The sequence below is a fragment of the Candida oxycetoniae genome, assembly GCF_023343755.2.
Source record: "Candida oxycetoniae strain CBS 10844 chromosome Unknown scaffold8, whole genome shotgun sequence".
Classification (NCBI taxonomy): Eukaryota; Fungi; Ascomycota; class Pichiomycetes; order Serinales; family Debaryomycetaceae; genus Lodderomyces; species Lodderomyces oxycetoniae.
The window spans coordinates 1-18,362 of record NW_026055361.1 but is presented as its reverse complement, the minus strand read 5'-3'; the positions used below and the strand labels follow the sequence as shown (position 1 = coordinate 18,362).

Below are 18,362 nucleotides of genomic sequence, written 5' to 3'. Positions count from 1 at the left end.
GGCTGATCCCCATTGAGTTGTGAAAAATGTTCGGGGTCTGGTCCTTTTCACCGTATTGTGGGTTCATGTCCCTAGAATTTACGAGGAGGAGTCGAGTTCGACACGGGTTTGAGTTCTTTCCTCTTAATCTCCATCTTTCGAATTTTCCTCTTTTTTTTTTTTCTTATCCACCTCGGATCCGGTTTTTTTTTTTTGATCAATTGTGTTTTTGTGGGATCAGAACTGAAACCATGCAATGTGTGACAATAAGAAGAGAGTCATTCTGTTGTTAACCGTCCATTGTATAGATTTGTCATCATTTTGGTATTGATGCCAGATTATTGCAATTCACATTTACCCAATTAACCGTTGCGTTTGACAGTTTATCATTATTGATACTGGAGATAATTGTATTTTTCTTTTATTTCGGCGAGTTTTCCAATTCGAGATTTTTCCGAATGATTTCAAGCACTTTGCAGGTGAAACAAATTAGGAAAGCCCGAAAACTAATATCTTTTTTGAAGCCTTGTTGAGGCTCAAAAAGCAATCAATTCTTATTCTGCACTTGTTATTCCGCATGCTTTTGTTAGTTGCTCCGCGTTGAAAATGCACTTTCAAAGGGCCCTACATTTTTCTAAGAAGTCTCCTCGCAAGTATGCTCTGTACTTTTCTTGTAATTATTTGTCAACACACGGGTTTGACAAAAGGAGAAAGTTACTATTTCTGATAAAGCTATTGGCGTTGTTTTTGATATTAATACCCATCCACGACCACAGAACAAGAGAAGCATACAAATGTTTTCCAGTTTGAGCCGCATTTTAGAGATAAAAAGAAATTTCAAAAGTAGCAACATCTAAAGATTACTTTAGTTTGTGTTGTCATTAGGGGTAAATTTTTATGCGATGAGGTTTATGTCATGCAGAGACATACATCAAGCAACAAAGGCTGCAAAATCATAAGTGTGTGACACTATCTCGCTCTGCTCGATAGTGTCCAACAACTTTGTAGCTTGGTCTTTCAACTGGCGAGTGATGATGATGATGATGATGGATAGGCTACAAGGATTCAATTCTATCAATAGGTTGCAAAACATCGAAAATATACAAACCCCGTGATTTTGACTCCTCATAAGGTGTTATTATGAATATTTATATTTTTTTGGCTTGAATTGCTCATGATGATGATGTCAAGCGTTACTTTCGGCTCAAAAGTCTAGACTCTTTAACCACTTTCTTTCTAGAAGAAAAGTGATTCACGTGATTCACGTGATTTAAGTTATCTTTGATTCTGTATTATCTTTTATGCTCTATTAGTGCTATCTCTGGTTTAGTTAAACTAGACAAGAACATTTTAATAATTGGCAAGAGAAAAAGTTTGCGTTTTTGACTTCTGTGTATAGCATTTTCTTTGTTCTACATGGTTGGTAAAACTCTAACCTTGATTACATCTAGGAACTAATGACTTTGACACTGTCGAGCAGCACTATCGAGCAAAGCGAGATAGTGTTGTAACAAGCTACAAAGTGTTGGTGGCAGCTAGTCAGTGTTCTAATCTACTATGTGCTGCTCGATAGTAGATTACTGACTAGCTCACCCATTTAGTCTCATGGATCACGTGAACCAATACTTTGTATCACTCTTGCAGCATCCAGCATTTTGTATAATTTGTTTTTCTCAAATTTAGAGTCTTGAGTTTACGCTACATTGCAAATCCCTTTGATTTCTGCAATAGTCTATATTCCCTCTAACTAACAGACTTTAGCATTGCAATTCAGTATCTAACTATTCACTACAAACCGGTATCTCCAATCATGCACAAAAGGCCCGTATGTAGTCTTAGCTCAATCTCTTACTGTCCTAATCTCAAACTTTCCCAATCTCAAACTTTCCCAATCTCAAACTGTCCTAATCTCACTGTCCTAATCTCAAACTTTCCCAATCTCAAACTCTCAATGGAACTAGATTATCGGCTAATTGAGTGGGCTACAAAAAAAAAAAAATAAACCAAGCTATATTTGTTTTCGACTAAATTTTTTTTTTTTTTTCTTGACCTTGTTATTTGCCTATTTTTTTTTCTCTTTCTTTATGCCCCTACAAGAAAATAGGTTTGCTGTGTTTGACGCTGACCCTCTATCACCCTACTATAGAACAAGAGCTTTAATTTTTCGAGACTTGAAGCCAATTACAGCGAAATGAGATAAACAGAGCTCACTAATAACGACTTACACAAATTCAATATCGCGACTCATATACATAATTATTTTTTTAATTTTTTTTTTTCGTTTAAATAATTAAAACTTGGTAGCACCTTCCCAATAGAGTTAAAATATGAATACTATAATTAGATTTTAATGTTTATTATTGACAAAGGCTGAATCAAAGCTAAAACATTTTTTTTTTTTTTTTTTCACAAGCTGGGAAGTCAAAAGTTTGAATAGGAAAGGTAGAGGATGACCCACCCCCTTAATAGTTTCAATTGACAACGCCAAGTATTGAAGAAAAAGTAACTCGTCAACATAACTACAGAGAACTCTGAAAAAAAAAAGTTTACTTTACTTGCCTCGCGACAAGAGAGAATTTACATAGATACTGGAGATACATACACGCAGACCAGAGAGAGACTACTCACATTTTTTTAGCTGGAGATATATACACACACAGACAAGTTTTTTTAGCTGGAGATATATACAACCACGGGCAGTCTTTTTAGCTGGAAATATACAACCACGGACAGTCTTTTTAGCTGGAGATATACAACTACGGACAGGTTTTTAGCTGGAGATATATTCACAGGGACAGGGTTTTTAGCTGGAGATACGGACAGGTTTTTTTTTTCCCGCTATAAATTACTAGCTACATTATAGGTACACATTGCTGATTAGTCCCTTAGATAATATATAACACATATAGGGGGAGGAAATAGATTTAGGACGTTTTCCAACGAACCATGAGCTATCAAAGAACAAACGGAGGGAAAGGAGGAAGGGACAATGCCCGTCACAATAGGTACAACAATACTTCTACTTTCCACGATGGATCTGATGACGATGATCTGTCAATAGAGTTTTTAGAACATAATGTTACCAATACTCCATTGACTCAGGGGACATACAACTACAACCACTCGACCAACTCAATGAGCTTTCAACAACCCGAGCCGATATATCACCATAACCACTCTACAACTTCCTTGGGTGAAAGTTACTACAACCAACCAATATTCAATACTAGCACTTCTCATCATCCACTGGACGATCCGTTTCGCGGAGATTACGAAATGCAATATCAAGGATATAACGGCAGCAGTAGTGGCAACAACAACATCAACAACAACAACTATCACCAATCTTTTGTACCTCACGTATACGAAGACGAAGATTCTGAAGAAAGAGAATTCGACCAGAGAATCCAGTATAACCAATTTGAAGGAGATCATTACGATTTGGCTACTGCTAGTTATATAGATGACGATATCGAGAATCTGCAAGCTGGATTTGTACCTATTGAAGGCACCATCGATGAAGAAAGAACAATTGGTAGTCCCTTTGGTACTAACGAAGAACCATTTCAAGAGCCACCGTTGGAGGAAGAAGTAAGATCTAAGAAACCTATTCGGGCAAGTGGTATAAACGGTCATTTAGTCTTGGATTGTCCTGTTGCTGGTGAGCTTTTGTCGAAATTCCCCGATTACAAACAAGACGAAAAGGATGGTGGCTTATCTAGAGAGTTTGCTTTTATGAGATATACTGCAGTGACTTGTGGTCCTTCAAATTTTTATCGCGATGCTTATATCTTGAGACCGGTGCATTATCCTATACCGAGACAAACCGAATTGATGATTGTAATTACAATGTATAACGAAAATGACATTTTGTTGGGAAGAACTCTCAAGGGTGTTTTTAAAAACATTAAATATCTAGAGTCCAAGTCAAGATCTTCTGTTTGGGGAAAGGATTCTTGGAAGAAAATAGTTGTTTGCATTGTTAGTGATGGACGAACTAAGATCAACGAAAGAGCTCAAGCTTTACTTGCTGGGCTAGGAGTTTACCAAGAAGGACTAGCCAAGAGTAGGGTTAATGACCAGAAGGTTCAAGCTCACATGTATGAGTATACTACAAGAGTCGGAATCAGCTCGGTAACTGATGACGTTGTCAAGTTAACTACTGAAAAGATTGTTCCAGTACAAATGCTATTTTGCTTAAAAGAAACAAATGCTAAAAAAATCAATTCCCATCGTTGGTGTTTCCAAGCAATTGGTCAAGTATTGGACCCAAAGATTGTTATTTTGTTGGATTGTGGAACCCAGCCAGCAGGAAAGTCGCTTTACAAATTATGGAAGGAATTTGATCGTGATCACCGTGTTGCTGGTGCATGTGGGGAGATTACAGCATCGCTTAAGAAGAGGCAAATGCTCACTAACCCACTAGTATATGGACAAAATTTTGAGTATAAAATATCAAACATTTTGGATAAGCCTACGGAATCATCGTTTGGGTTTATATCTGTTTTGCCAGGGGCGTTTTCTGCATATAGAAACATTGCATTGCAAAACGATGTAAATGGGAACGGTCCATTGGAAAAGTATTTCAAAGGTGAGTTTTTGCACAGTTCAGGTGAATTAGATCCACAAGATGATGAGTACGAAATGAAGAGACAATTGTTAAAAGAAGAAGCAGGGATATTTACTTCAAATATGTATCTTGCCGAGGATCGTATTTTGTGTTTCGAGCTAGTGGCCAAACATGGGTGTAATTGGTTGTTAAGATACTGTAAGTCAGCAAGCGCAGAAACTGATGTTCCTGAGGGATTAGCTGAATTTATCTTGCAAAGAAGAAGGTGGCTAAATGGGTCGTTCTTTGCTGCCATATATGCATTAGTTCATTTCCCCAAGATTTGGACTAGTTCTCATTCCTTTGGAAGAAAGATCTTTTTTCAGATTGAGTTTTTTTATCAATTTATCAATTTGATTGTGTCTTGGTTCAGTATTGGTTCCTATTTCCTTGTGTTTCGAATCTTGACCACATCATTAATTAATGCGGACTTGAATTTCCCACCGGGAAATGTATTGTCTGTTGTGTTTTTATGGCTATATCTTGCTTCTATTGTGACTACATTTGTGCTCAGTTTTGGTAACAAGCCCAAGGGAACAGAAAGATTTTACATTGTTATTGTTATTTTCTTTGCTATACTTATGGCATATATGATATTTGCAGCTATTTTTCTTGCCGTCCATGCCATCCAAGACATTTACCGAAACAACCAATTTTCAGTTGACTTATTTTTCCAAAACGCTCAATTTAGAGACTTGATTGTTGCTACAGCATCCACTTATGCATTATATTTTTTTGCTTCGTTTCTTTATTTCGAACCATGGCATATGTTTACCTCATTTATTCAATATATTCTATTGTCGCCATCCTATATCAATGTGCTCAACATTTATGCATTTTGTAACATTGACGATATTTCGTGGGGTACAAAGGGAGACGTTGGTGGAAAATCGTTAGGTGAAGCGAAATTAAGAGAAGATGGTACATTTGATGTTTCTGTACCCATACTAAAGGAAGAGATAAATCAATCTTACTTGGATCAGCTTGAAAAAATTCGTGATCCAGCACCACCTTCAGAAAATGAAGGCGTTACAAGTTCAGAGGACTATTTTGCGTTTATTAGATCTATGACCGTTTTGATTTGGATGTTTTCCAACTTTGTGATCATTGCGGTGGTTTTAGAAACTGGTGGGTTTAATCAATTTGTATCTGACAATAACCAAAACGTAACAAAGACTACGCGTTCTGAAATATTCCTAACAGTAATATTATGGACTGTGGCGTTTATGGCGTTGTTTCGATTCATTGGGTGTATTTATTATTTGTTTAGTCGTTTGGCAAGAAGAATGAAGGGAAGTGAACATGCTACCAAGTTATAAAGGGTTGATGGGGTATATAGAGGAGGGTGGAAGAGGTGGAAGAGGTGGTGGTGGAAGAACACTTTTTATTTTTCAGACCAATTTTATGATTTCATGAGCTTAAATAGTGGAGGGGGGAGAGTTATTTAACACCAAGTCTCTCTCATTTGTCTATTAAGCCAAAAAAATTCTGTCTCGATCTTGAAATAACTCCGTAATTTCAAAAGCCAGTGGGAATAATTCTTCAATTGCATTTTATTTTCCTGCTTTATTTTTTTAAACACCGCGGAGCCCCCAGCCGATAAAGGCACAAAAGAGCGCTTTCGCAATTAGCCACAATTTTTCAACCAATTTTTCAACCAATTCCTAATAATTTATATAGTTTTTCATTTGCCCATCAGAAAAAGGTAGGATATATACAAGGGTTTCGTTTTCATTCCCAAGAAATGTCTCACTTTTCAACCAACTCGATCCATGGAGGAGATCACCTCAAAACGACCAACGATGTAATCACACCCATTCATATAACTACCACATATGCTTATTCCAATAATCCAGAAGAATTAACTCCAGGTGAATTAACTAATCCCAATGTACTAATCTACTCTAGAGAAAACCACCCCAATGCGGCGCAAATAGAAGCGATAGTTGAACTGATCACAGGCTATCCAACAGTAGTCTACAACTCTGGTCTTGGTGCATTCAATGCGTTGATGACTCATGTCAATCCCAAAGCCTTGGCTATTGGGGATGGATACCATGGATGTCAAGGCATAGCAGACATTTGGAAGAGAAATTTTGGTTTGAAGCAGATACACATTGATGATGATGATGACAAGGCTTGGGAGGTGATTAAACCGGGTGATTTAGTACATTTGGAAACGCCATTGAATCCATATGGGACATACTTTGATATTACCAAGTACGCCAAGAAGGCGCATGATAGAGGTGCTCTTTTGAGCGTTGATGCAACATTTGCGCCACCTCCTTTGCTTGATCCCTTCAAGTTTGGTGCCGATATTGTTTTGCATTCTGCTACAAAGTTTTTTGGGGGACATTCTGATTTATTAGCTGGGCTATTACTAATCAAGTCTAAAGACGTTAAAGGGCAATTACTTTTGGATAGATTGGTTCTTGGTTCAAATATTGGTAATTTGGAAAGTTCGCTTTTAGTGAGAAGTTTAAGGACCTTTGAATTGAGAGTTGCTAGACAGTCGAGAAGTGCTGAAACCATTATTCTGTTTCTTAATAAACACAAGTCGAGATTTTCACATTTGGAAAAGATATATCATGGATCACTTCAAAATGATGAATTTATCAATGAGCAAATGCCCAATGGTCACACGCCTGTTTTCTCAATAGAATTGCAAACAATAGATCAAGCAAAAGCATTACCTTCCAAATTGAAATTGTTTCATCATGCTACTAGCTTGGGTGGTGCTGAGAGTTTGATTGAATGGAGGGCAATGAGCGATAATCATATAAGTAAGAAATTATTGAGAATTTCAATTGGATTAGAGGATCCTAGAGATTTAGTAGCAGATTTAGTTGATGGATTGTTGATAAATGACTCCAATGAAGAAAATGAGTTGGTGGAAGAGATTTCAAAATTGATTGTTTAGAACAAGCGAAATAGGACACTATCGAGTAAAGGACACTATCGAGCAAAGCGAGATAGTGTCGTAACAAGCTACAAAGTGTTGTGGAGCAAAGCGAGATAGTGTTGTAACAAGCTACAAAGTGTTGCTCGATAGTGTCGGTCGATCGTGTTGTAACAAGCTATTGAGTGTTGCTCGATAGTGGGGCAAAGCGAGACAGTGTTGTAACAAGCTACAAAGTGTCGGTCGATAGTGTTGTAACAAGCTACTGAGTGTTGCTCCACTATCTCGCCCTGATGAATTGTTTGGGGGGTCTTTTTTTCTTTTATAGACTATGGAATTTTGATTAAAAATGCATATTTCATTACAGTTATCCTGCAAGATTCTCTAGCGGAGCTCATTGAGCTTGTATTTTATGATGTACAGAGGGGGAGAAGAAACATAATCAAAAAGAACCAGTTGTTCAATGAGTAGTTTAGAGGCTGAGTTTATGTTAAATGTCGTGACCAATTAATACATACCTCGCACTGAGGGGCGCTGAACGTGGCAATTAATACATCCCTCGCACTGAAAGGCGCTGGACGTTGCGCATGACTATTGTGATAAATGTATTATCAAGAATCTGCGCATTTTTGTGATTTAGAATAATAATCAAGGATGTAGCTCATCTTATTTAATGTAGATAAAGAACAGTACTATAGCGATAGATAAAAAAACAGTACTGTAGCGACAAATAAAAAACAGTACTACAGCGATAGAAAAACATTATTGTTAAATACAAACACTTATGTTATGGCTCCTTAATGGATATCTTTTAGTTTTCTGCTAAATCTTAAATATACCCCCAGAATAAGTAAAGCTAATGAGGATGACCATTTTATCTCCGATGATTGCATATAAGGCGAGGCTGGAAAAAAAAAAATGAATACGTCACTAGTTAGTGAGGCTCCACTATCTCCTTCATCCATAAAAAAAAACTGAGTTAGTGTCACTAGGCAGTGAGGCACCCCTATCTCGCTTCGCTCGATAGGGTCACTAGTATCACCAGTCATTGGACTCCACTATCTCGCTTCGCTCCCTAATGCCTATAAGTGATATAAATGCTGCCGCCCAAAGCCGTATTAGTCAGTCACGTTTTTCCTTTATCTACGAATTTATAGTATCGTATTTTATATCAGATACATAACACTGAACTAAATTCTGCATTGGGCTAGTCACATGATCAAGAAAAGGCTAAAACTCACATAGACGAAATTTACAGATTAAGAAAAATCACTATCCCCTAGAAAACAATCTAATAAAAATAATACATATAGATATAGATATATAATGAGATATTCAAGTATAAATAGGATTGGTTTTCTTTTCCTTTTTGCTTGGTATATTTTTTTTTCTCCTTCTTGAAATTTTATTGAAATTTTATTGATTTTTTAGATTAACGTATATCTATTCATACATAAAAGCTGTTAAGTAATGTCTAAATTAGAGACACGCTCTACCGATTCGTTTGACCCGGATACTTATAAAGCAACTGCTATTGCTAATGAGCCAAGTGTTAAGCCAGAAATGGTTTTGAAAAATTTTGCCAGGACTTATGAGACTCCAAAATCTGGTGCATATCAGTCCTTTATTTCAGGGGTTGGTTCATTTTTTGGTCAGTGTGGTATGTTTTGTTTTCTTTGTGAAAATCCATATAAGGAAGTTGATCAAGGTGAAGTTGGCTTAGTCCAGACTTTTGGAAGATTATCAAGAGCTGTTGAGCCCGGGTTAAATTATGTTAATACATGGAGTGAGAGATTAACGAGAGTTTCTATCAAGATTAATATAAGAGAAATGCCAGCACAAAAATGTCTAACTAGAGACAATGTTAGTGTTATAATCACTTCAGTTGTTTATTACAACATTATTGATCCTCAAAAGGCTATTTTTTCAATTCAAAATATCCACGAGGCTATTATTGAAAGAACTCAGACTACCTTGAGGGATGTTATTGGTGGTAGAGTATTACAAGATGTTGTTGAAAAGAGAGAGGAAGTTGCTGAATCAATTGAACATATAATAGCAAAGACCGCTTTTGACTGGGGTGTCAATATCGAATCCATTTTGATCAAAGATTTGACTTTGCCGGACAAAGTTCAAGCATCATTATCAATGGCCGCTGAAGCTAAAAGAATAGGTGAGGGTAAGATCATCAATGCCAAGGCAGAAGTCGAAAGTGCCAAATTAATGAGAAAAGCTGCCGATATCTTGGCTTCGAAACCTGCAATGCAAATTAGATATTTGGACGCATTACAAAATATGGCCAAGTCTCCAGGTACTAGAGTAATTTTTATGCCATCAGCTCAAGAAGTTGAAAGACTAGCTACATCGAATATTGGTGAAAATACCTATATCGATAAGGGGAAAGGAAAACTACAAGATTTGGAAGAGGATAAAGAATGGGCGACAGGCTCTACCGAAGACAATCATCCATTCAAAAGACAACATGTTATACCTGTTGGAATAAACAGTAATAAGCATATTCTTGATACTGTGGCCATGCAAGAGGCATTGCATTGAAATTGCTGTTGACTCTTGATATGTTTGTTTGTCTGTCTGTCTGTTTTATTTTATTTTATTTTTCACTTTTTTCGATTCTGGTTAAATTTGTTTAATCCTGCTAAAGATGAGCCGTTAGTACCCTTTATATTAGTTGCTAATCGTTTTGTAACGCTTTTATGTCAATATGCTTTAGACACGGTAAAGAAAATGAGTATTTTCTGTTTAGAGACCAGAGATGTCTAGGGTTGAAACCGCACGTCTTTGTTCCGCGCTTCCCCTCTCTTAATAGTGGTGCTCCAATTGCCTCATTACTCGTTGTCAAGTCTTTACAATTGTCTTTGAGTCTAAGTTCATATTTCAATACCGCTTCTTTCTTTCCTATTTCTGTTTTATCAACCTTTGTAATTTTTCAATGCCCCTTTGGGGCTTTTAACGAGATTACAAAAAATTATTATGGTTGGTGCAATTAGCATTTTTTTTTTTTTACTTATCCGATCTCAATAAATCCACCATCTATTCTGCCTTTCCACTCCATCCCCTTCCCCCCTCCACACACCATCACCACCACCACCACCACACACGCATTTCCGGACCCTTACTACTCAAAAACCCTGTGATAAATTGGCCACAAACATTTGCAATGAACGGACGTAATGTGAATCAAGCAAATGGTGGTAATGTATATGCACTCAACAACTCGAGCCAGAGCCAATCTCAAATCCGACGACTAAATTTCAACAACATCAAACATTTGTATCCCGAGCATCAAGCGAACTTAAGTCATAGCGAAAACAATAGTTACGAGAGCCTAGTATCACCATATCGTCTTCCAAGTATGTCTGTTGATTCAATCCCTTACGATTCCAGTGCCGATGAGAGTATACCCTTGAGTCTTACGGCACAAGAGTTAACTTTACAAGAGAGCAAGACATATATGAGATGGTACAGTGATATCCTTGCTCGTACTAATAATCGCACCATTTCCATAAACGATGTTTTCAACTTCCTTGTGAACTTTAAAATATTAGAGGAACGCAAAAACAAGATATATCTGATTTTTAGTAAGATCAAGTCAAGTATCAATATAGGGGAGTTTTTTGCATTGTTAAGGGTGATAAGTCACACTTTGATGGGTGAAGAGCCAGTAAGACGATTAATCAAAGTCGTTGCTCCTGTACCAACTCCCCCGTCAATCTTGTCAAAAAAGAGACAAAATGATGAAGAAGAAGAGAGTAGTGAGAATACAGATACGAAGGAGCAAGAGCAAGGTCTCAAGCCGATGGCCCCCTTGGACATAGATAGTTTTACTCAATTTTTATTAACTGGAGAAAGACCCGATACGAATAATAGCATTGCCTCTCCAAATAGCAAGAGAAAGGCGAAGAAAGTGAAATTCTCGGATCAAGTAGATGTTCATGATTCTTCTGTTATAAGTCCTAGTCCTTTGGAATCTCCTCAGCTAACGTCATCCAACCCAATTGACTACTCACTACCTATGGACCAATTACTTGAAAGAATGCAGCAAAAGAAACAAGATGAGGAGGAAAAACAAGTGCTAAAAGATATGGAGTCACAGATCAACCATTTTCAAAATTTACATAGTGTTGATACCGCAAGTGTTGGTGGCACTCCTGTTCCTGCATCCTCTCACAACGATAACATGTTTCTTAAACCCAATATGACTGGCCCTGTACAAATGTCTAGGATGTTTGGAAGTATGAGTGTAAGTCCTGAGCCTTTACTGGAATCCCAGTTGACTCCGTTACGTCCGAATGTGACAGGGCCTGCAGATATGGCACGAATGTTTGCTCCTGAATCATTCCCACAGGAACTGCAACTGCAGTTTGGCTTTCAGCAGCAACAGCAGCAGCAACAACAACAACAGCAGCAGCAGCAACAACAACAGCAACAACAACAGCAACAACAACAGCAACAACAACAGCAACAACAACAGCAACAACAACAGCAACAACAACAGCAACAACAACAGCAACAACAACACCCAGGACAAGAGCAAACTCCACCCCAAGATTTACCCAAAATTTCCCTCCTGGCTTTTTCATCTCAAATGAGTGGTCAAACCATGGAAAATACCATACAAAACCAACAACCACCGGTACCAAGACACAGGTCCTATTCGTCACCTACACCGAATAAGCCTGTACCCCCTCCTCCGCCACCAAGAAGAAGAAATGTTCCAAGAATACTGGGCTCACCTGCTCCACCTGCGCTACCTCCAAAAATCCCAACTAAGGGCAATAGCGGTGAAAGAATGTATTTGAATTCAAATGGTGATTCCACTGCTAATATATTAGATGATTTGAAAGCATTGCAGGAGGAAGTTGATAAGATTCGAAACTTGACTGGAGGATTCTAGATTGTGGCAGCATTGAGGTTTGCCTGTTATTCTATTATAGATGGACGGTTTGGAAGAGAGAGATGAAGGTAGGGTTATGGACAAGAGCTTTACAAAGAGGCATGATTTTATAGAAACGATAAATTATACACTGACAAGTTTTGTTTAAAACAATTCATACTTTTTTCTAAAATGTTTCACGTATTGTATAGTAAATTTGTTTGGCTTAACAATTTTTAAGAATTTCCATTGGCCCATTGGCTCACTTGTAATATAGAGTGTCGGTGGCAGTCAGTGTGCTATGTTTTCTATAACATATGCTGATTACGAATTCGTAGACGTTTCATTATCTTATCCTAATTCTCTTACTTAGATAGAATTTTATTATTGTATTTTACCATTAGCATTTTTCAACAGATTCGACAAACTATCAAAGATGTTACTGATAAAGAAGAAAAGAAACAAAAGAAATCACCTATTATAAGCTATGTATTCTTGACCAAGTAAAAAACTCTTTACTTGCATTGACTTTGATGATATAAACCCGTGTTTGATTTTAATAAGATGTATATTGATACTATAGGCAATATGATAAAGAACCGTTATTCTCAAGCATAAGGATTTAATTCATCACCTTTAATTAGATCTATATTTTTAACAATAGGTAATTCTTTAATCAATAAAGGAGGATCTATATATTTTTCATTATCTAAATCCATTATTTTAATTAAATAACCTTCTTTTTTGTACAATTCTAATATTTTATGTACTAAATTATGCTGTCTCATTTTAACTGATAATACATATAAATTGTACTCGGGTATATCTATATCACTTTCTATTGTTTTAGTACTACCGTGTATAGTCAAAGATATTATATTGTTATATAAAATATTGTACTTAACTCTAGGTTCTATTTCAGAATACCTGCTCATACATCGTGTATCAAATTGATTTCTAGTGAATATAATAAATGGTTTATACTTTTTAAACAAGTTTTCAAATTTAGTAGGATTCATACATATTATCTTTGATAATACTATATTACAAGTATTGCCTTCTTTATATAACTTATAGGCTAAATCAAAATTATTCACAATATCATAATTTGTAACATTAGATGTATCCACATTCGTAGCAATATCTATAAAATCAGACTCTTCAATATAATCAGGTATATCATCAAACTGAGAATATTTAGGAAACTTGTTTGACATTATTCTTAAATTATTGGTATTTAAATGTCTAAAGAAGCGGTCATCGTGTTCATAACTATTATAGGAATCTTTACAACGTTTGTGTAAATCCTTTATATAATATTCATTGCCTACATACAATGCTAAACTATAACAAGTTAGATCCCCATACTTAACCATATAATCCTCATATACATATCTCCAATCAAATATTATAGATAAATATATCAAATCGGATCTATGTACACCTAATAACGCGTATCTTATAAAAGGATAATTGAAATCATAAAATAATTTTTCTGAATTATAATATTCTGATTCACTATCATTACGCGATATCATAATGCCATTCATTATATCTTTATGTTCTTCCGTATATTTCAATTTAAAACATCTTTTATTGAATTCGAAATTGGCATAACATCCATTAATCATAGATGATATTAATACATCGTTTTCAAGACTGTCAACATACTCTCTATCTTCAAAAGTATCAAAAAATTCTATATAACCGTAAAACGCTAATTTATTCATTCTTTTATATTTTATAAAACAAAAGCAGTAGTATATTAGATTACTACTTTTGAGCAAGTACAAAAATGGAGGGATGGGTAGAGAAAAATACAAAATTGGGTAGAAAAATAAGGGAATGTATAGGAATAAGGTTAATGATATGAAAAGTCAAGGATATGAGTCATAAATTGTGATTTAGTGCTACAACATTTCAAATAATGTGCAAAAATATTACTTGATAATTTTTCTGTATTCTTCTCCACAAATGAGCTCCAGCAAGTATTTTTGTAACAAGCGGCAGTTGTACTCTTCTCACTGTTTTATTTTTCTCTAATCTATTGTGTTTTTAGAGGGTATTCAACAAGCTTTCCTTTTCTTTTTCTTTGTCATATTTAATTTTATATTATCATGAAACATCAATGGTGACCATTAAAGCCATAAAACCCTTCATGAAATGCCGACTTTGTAACTGTTTTACGCACTTTGTATAAAAAAAATGAACGGTAGACGCACGACAGCGGACACAAAAAAATATCAAACAGGACAATATATATCAGACAAAAACCGTAGAGCTAAATATACCAGACACAGACAAACAAAATACGACATTGCTACCATAAAAGACGACACAAGACAAAAATCATCAGATATACGACATTTGTCGAAAAACAGGGGTAACATCAGGCATAGAATATTTAAACACAAGACAAAAAGGCTATTATCAAACCCGTGTGTTTGAATGTTCTAAGAACAGCCAAAGTAATAGTGGAATTCCATATATACAAGATTCTATGGAGAGGGCATTGAAGAGAATTGATTAATCTACCCAAAAACTCATAATTCTCGAGGAACGGTACTGTGAGCAGAAAATTACTCTCAATAATTTAATGGTGTCCTTAAAGATCTCTACTAATCAAACAATGAATATAACGATGATAGATAAGCAAAACGACATTAATTCATCTACAATCCTACAATCTAAATCTTTTCTTGAGTATTACCCGGCACTCTCTCTTTGCCAAAACTCTCCCAATCTCCAACTCTTCTCATATTCTCTCTCTTACCCGGCACTCGACATCTTCCATAAAATTTGTATTCATCTACAGAATTTATGTAAGTTAACTTCAATGAAAATTGAATCATAATGTATATATAGTATAGTCAAATTCCATTTTCTTACTAAGGCTATTAACATCAATCTTTATGGGTTCCTCTAAATATCTTCTGTTCTCTATATCAATATACTTGTATACTGGCATTCCTTTTTCTATTTTTTCTAAAAATTCATTGAATACAAGTTCGTAACATGATTTACGTGCTCCTTCATACATATTATATTCAATAAAACTATATTCAAACTTTCTATAATTCCATATATTTGTTGAATACATATATATAATACTATAATATAATAAATGATAATATATGTATAGATTATCTTCTTTTCTACTTTCTAAAACAGCAAAACGTGGTAATGTTTTACAATATAGAAAATTTGGAATTTCGATATTAAGTCTAGTACTTACTGTTATAAATCTAGAAAGGCAATAATCTAAATAAATTTTATTTTTATAACAATAAATAGCTAAGCTGGTATTATTTAATATATCTTCTTTTTTAAATTCTTCATTATTATAGTCTCTAGAATAGTATTCTTTATTATCTAAAAAGTTATGCAAATTTAGAATATCTAAATAGTGAACATGGAATGTTTTTTCCTGATCATATTCTCCATAACCTGCATAATATTCTCTAGTATAAAGATTGTCATCTTTACCGTAATCATAAATTGCATTACTAAATAAATTCATCATACAAACATTTTCATCGTGATGTACTTCTAAGTTTAATTTTTTATTACTATAATAATTAGGTAAATATCCTTTTTCTATAAAATATTTACAAATACCGACTTGTTTTTTTAATTTTATTTTATTAAAATTTGCTTCATCTTTTTTAAATAAAAAATTGACTGATAGTAATTCAGTAATAATTTCACTTTCTATTTCAAATATACTATTATCAAAATTTATATCAAAATTAAAAAAAGAAAGATTAAAATAGTTTAAAGAAGATAAACTTTTGTAATATTCTGGTTTACTTAATAATAAATTAAATTTAGGTATTACGTCTTCACATAATACTTCTCTATGATTACGAAACATATGAAGACAGAAGTCGAAATTAAGCAACAATCCATTACATATACAATATAATAACTCAAAGTCGGTATCATCATCTATTTTACAATTATTCACAAATAAATCTAAATCGCCATAATACGCATAAAAATAACATTTTTCTAAAGTTATCATTTTATGCTGAAATAATAGAAGCTAAAAAATTATAACAAAATACTATCTCTATGCTTTCGCATATATATCCTTTCGCTCGGTTACTTGTGTGCAGTTTGAAAAACAATACTAATTAGTTTTCATTTGTCTCGAAATTGTATGTTTTCTGAAAATGTCCTATAATAAAACCCATCCAGAAAAACTTTTTACTTGGTACATCTGAATTGGTAGCGGCGTGCAACCGATTGCAAAATTCAAAAAGGATGCAAAATATTGTTGATAATTTTATAAAATTTTAGACCTTCCATCAACACCTAGTACCTCAAAAAACAATGTATATCGGTTGCGGCCATATCTAGCAGAAAGCACCGTTTCCCGTCCGATCAACAGTAGTTAAGCTGCTAAGAGCGAGACCGAGTAGTGTAGTGGGAGACCATACGCGAAACTCTCGTGCTGCAATCTTTTTTTTTGAATACCTACAATCTAAATCTTTTCTTGAGTATTACCCGGCACTCTCTCTTTGCCAAAACTCGCCCAATCTCCAACTCCTCCCATATTCTCTTTCTTACCCGGCACTCGACATCTTCCATAAAATTTGTATTCATCTACAGAATTTATGTAAGTTAACTTCAATGAAAATTGAATCATAATGTATATATAGTATAGTCAAATTCCATTTTCTTACTAAGGCTATTAACATCAATCTTTATGGGTTCCTCTAAATATCTTCTGTTCTCTATATCAATATACTTGTATACTGGCATTCCTTTTTCTATTTTTTCTAAAAATTCATTGAATACAAGTTCGTAACATGATCTACGTGCTCCTTCATACATATTGTATTCTATAAATTCATAATCGAATTTATTATACTCTTTTATAAATGTTGAATACATATATATAATACTGTAATATAATAAATGATAGTATATATATATGTTATCTTTCTTTCTACTTTCTAAAACTGAAAAACGTGGTAGTGTTTTACAATATAAAAAACTTGGAATTTCTATAGTAAGTCTAGTACTTACTGTTATAAATCGTGAAAGACAATAATCTAAATATATTTTATTCTTATAACAATAAATAGCTAAACTTGTGTTATTTAATATATCTTCTTTTTCAAATTCGTCTTTACTATAATCTTTAGAATAATAATCTTTACCATCTAAAAAGTTATGTAAATTTATAATGTCTATATAATGAACATGAAATTCGGGTTCTAGTTCGTAATCATCATAATTTGGGTTATAATCTCTAGTATAAAGACTATTATCCTCACGATAATCATAAATTGAATTGCTAAATAAATTAGCACTAGATCCTTTTTCACGACCATATGTTTTTAGATTAGATTTTTCATTGATATAGTAATTAGGTAAATATCCTTTTCTTATGAAATATTTACAAATACCAACTTGTTTTTTTAATTTTATTTTATTGAAATTTTCTTTATCTTTTTTAAATAAAAAATTGACTGACAATAAATTAGTTATATTTTCGCTTTCTATTTCAAATATACTATCATCGAAATTTATATCAAAATTAAAATAAGAAAGATTATGAGTACGTAAAGAAGATAAACGTTTATAATATTCTGGTTTATTTAGTAATAAATTAAATTTAGGAATTTCATAACTACATAATAATTCTTTATGATTACAAAACATATAAGAACAAAAATCGAAATTGAGTAATAATCCATTACATATACAACATAGTAATTCAGGAGTAAAATCATCCTCTATCTTACAGTTTTTTAAAAGTAAATCTAAATCTCCATAGTACGCATAAAAATAATATTTTTCTAAAGTTATCATTTTATGCTGAAATAATAGAAGCTAAAAAATTATAACAAAATACTATCTCTATGCTTTCGCATATATATCCTTTCGCTCGGTTACTTGTGTGCAGTTTGAAAAACAATACTAATTAGTTTTCATTTGTCTCGAAATTGTATGTTTTCTGAAAATGTCCT

The 18,362-nt window shown here is 34.1% G+C and overlaps 7 protein-coding genes across 7 annotated transcripts; 4 read left to right on the top strand and 3 right to left on the bottom strand. All coding sequences in view use genetic code 12, as the record gives it.

Moving 5' to 3' along the window:
- Window positions 1-2,925: 2,925 nt before the first annotated feature.
- On the top strand, window positions 2,926-5,907 carry CHS2 (chitin synthase I; the record flags this gene model as incomplete). Its single annotated transcript, XM_049322839.1, has 1 exon — window positions 2,926-5,907. The coding sequence occupies one exon, from the start codon at window positions 2,926-2,928 to the stop codon at window positions 5,905-5,907; it is 2,982 nt and encodes a 993-aa protein (XP_049182622.1).
- A 425-nt stretch (window positions 5,908-6,332) lies between these two features.
- On the top strand, window positions 6,333-7,508 carry KGF56_000168 (putative cystathionine beta-lyase; the record flags this gene model as incomplete). Its single annotated transcript, XM_049322828.1, has 1 exon — window positions 6,333-7,508. One exon carries the CDS (start codon window positions 6,333-6,335, stop codon window positions 7,506-7,508), a length of 1,176 nt encoding a protein of 391 aa, XP_049182621.1.
- Window positions 7,509-8,957: 1,449 nt separating this feature from the next.
- On the top strand, window positions 8,958-10,043 carry KGF56_000167 (uncharacterized protein; the record flags this gene model as incomplete). The annotated part of the gene is made up of 1 exon (XM_049322817.1): window positions 8,958-10,043. One exon carries the CDS (start codon window positions 8,958-8,960, stop codon window positions 10,041-10,043), a length of 1,086 nt encoding a protein of 361 aa, XP_049182620.1.
- A 622-nt stretch (window positions 10,044-10,665) lies between these two features.
- Window positions 10,666-12,402, top strand: KGF56_000166 (uncharacterized protein; the record flags this gene model as incomplete). Its single annotated transcript, XM_049322806.1, has 1 exon — window positions 10,666-12,402. One exon carries the CDS (start codon window positions 10,666-10,668, stop codon window positions 12,400-12,402), a length of 1,737 nt encoding a protein of 578 aa, XP_049182619.1.
- A 587-nt stretch (window positions 12,403-12,989) lies between these two features.
- KGF56_000165 (uncharacterized protein) lies at window positions 12,990-14,111 on the bottom strand (the record flags this gene model as incomplete). The annotated part of the gene is made up of 1 exon (XM_049322795.1): window positions 12,990-14,111. The coding sequence occupies one exon, from the start codon at window positions 14,109-14,111 to the stop codon at window positions 12,990-12,992; it is 1,122 nt and encodes a 373-aa protein (XP_049182618.1).
- A 1,118-nt stretch (window positions 14,112-15,229) lies between these two features.
- On the bottom strand, window positions 15,230-16,405 carry KGF56_000164 (uncharacterized protein; the record flags this gene model as incomplete). Its single annotated transcript, XM_049322784.1, has 1 exon — window positions 15,230-16,405. One exon carries the CDS (start codon window positions 16,403-16,405, stop codon window positions 15,230-15,232), a length of 1,176 nt encoding a protein of 391 aa, XP_049182617.1.
- A 623-nt stretch (window positions 16,406-17,028) lies between these two features.
- Window positions 17,029-18,204, bottom strand: KGF56_000163 (uncharacterized protein; the record flags this gene model as incomplete). The annotated part of the gene is made up of 1 exon (XM_049322773.1): window positions 17,029-18,204. The coding sequence occupies one exon, from the start codon at window positions 18,202-18,204 to the stop codon at window positions 17,029-17,031; it is 1,176 nt and encodes a 391-aa protein (XP_049182616.1).
- Between the last annotated feature and the right edge of the window lie 158 nt (window positions 18,205-18,362).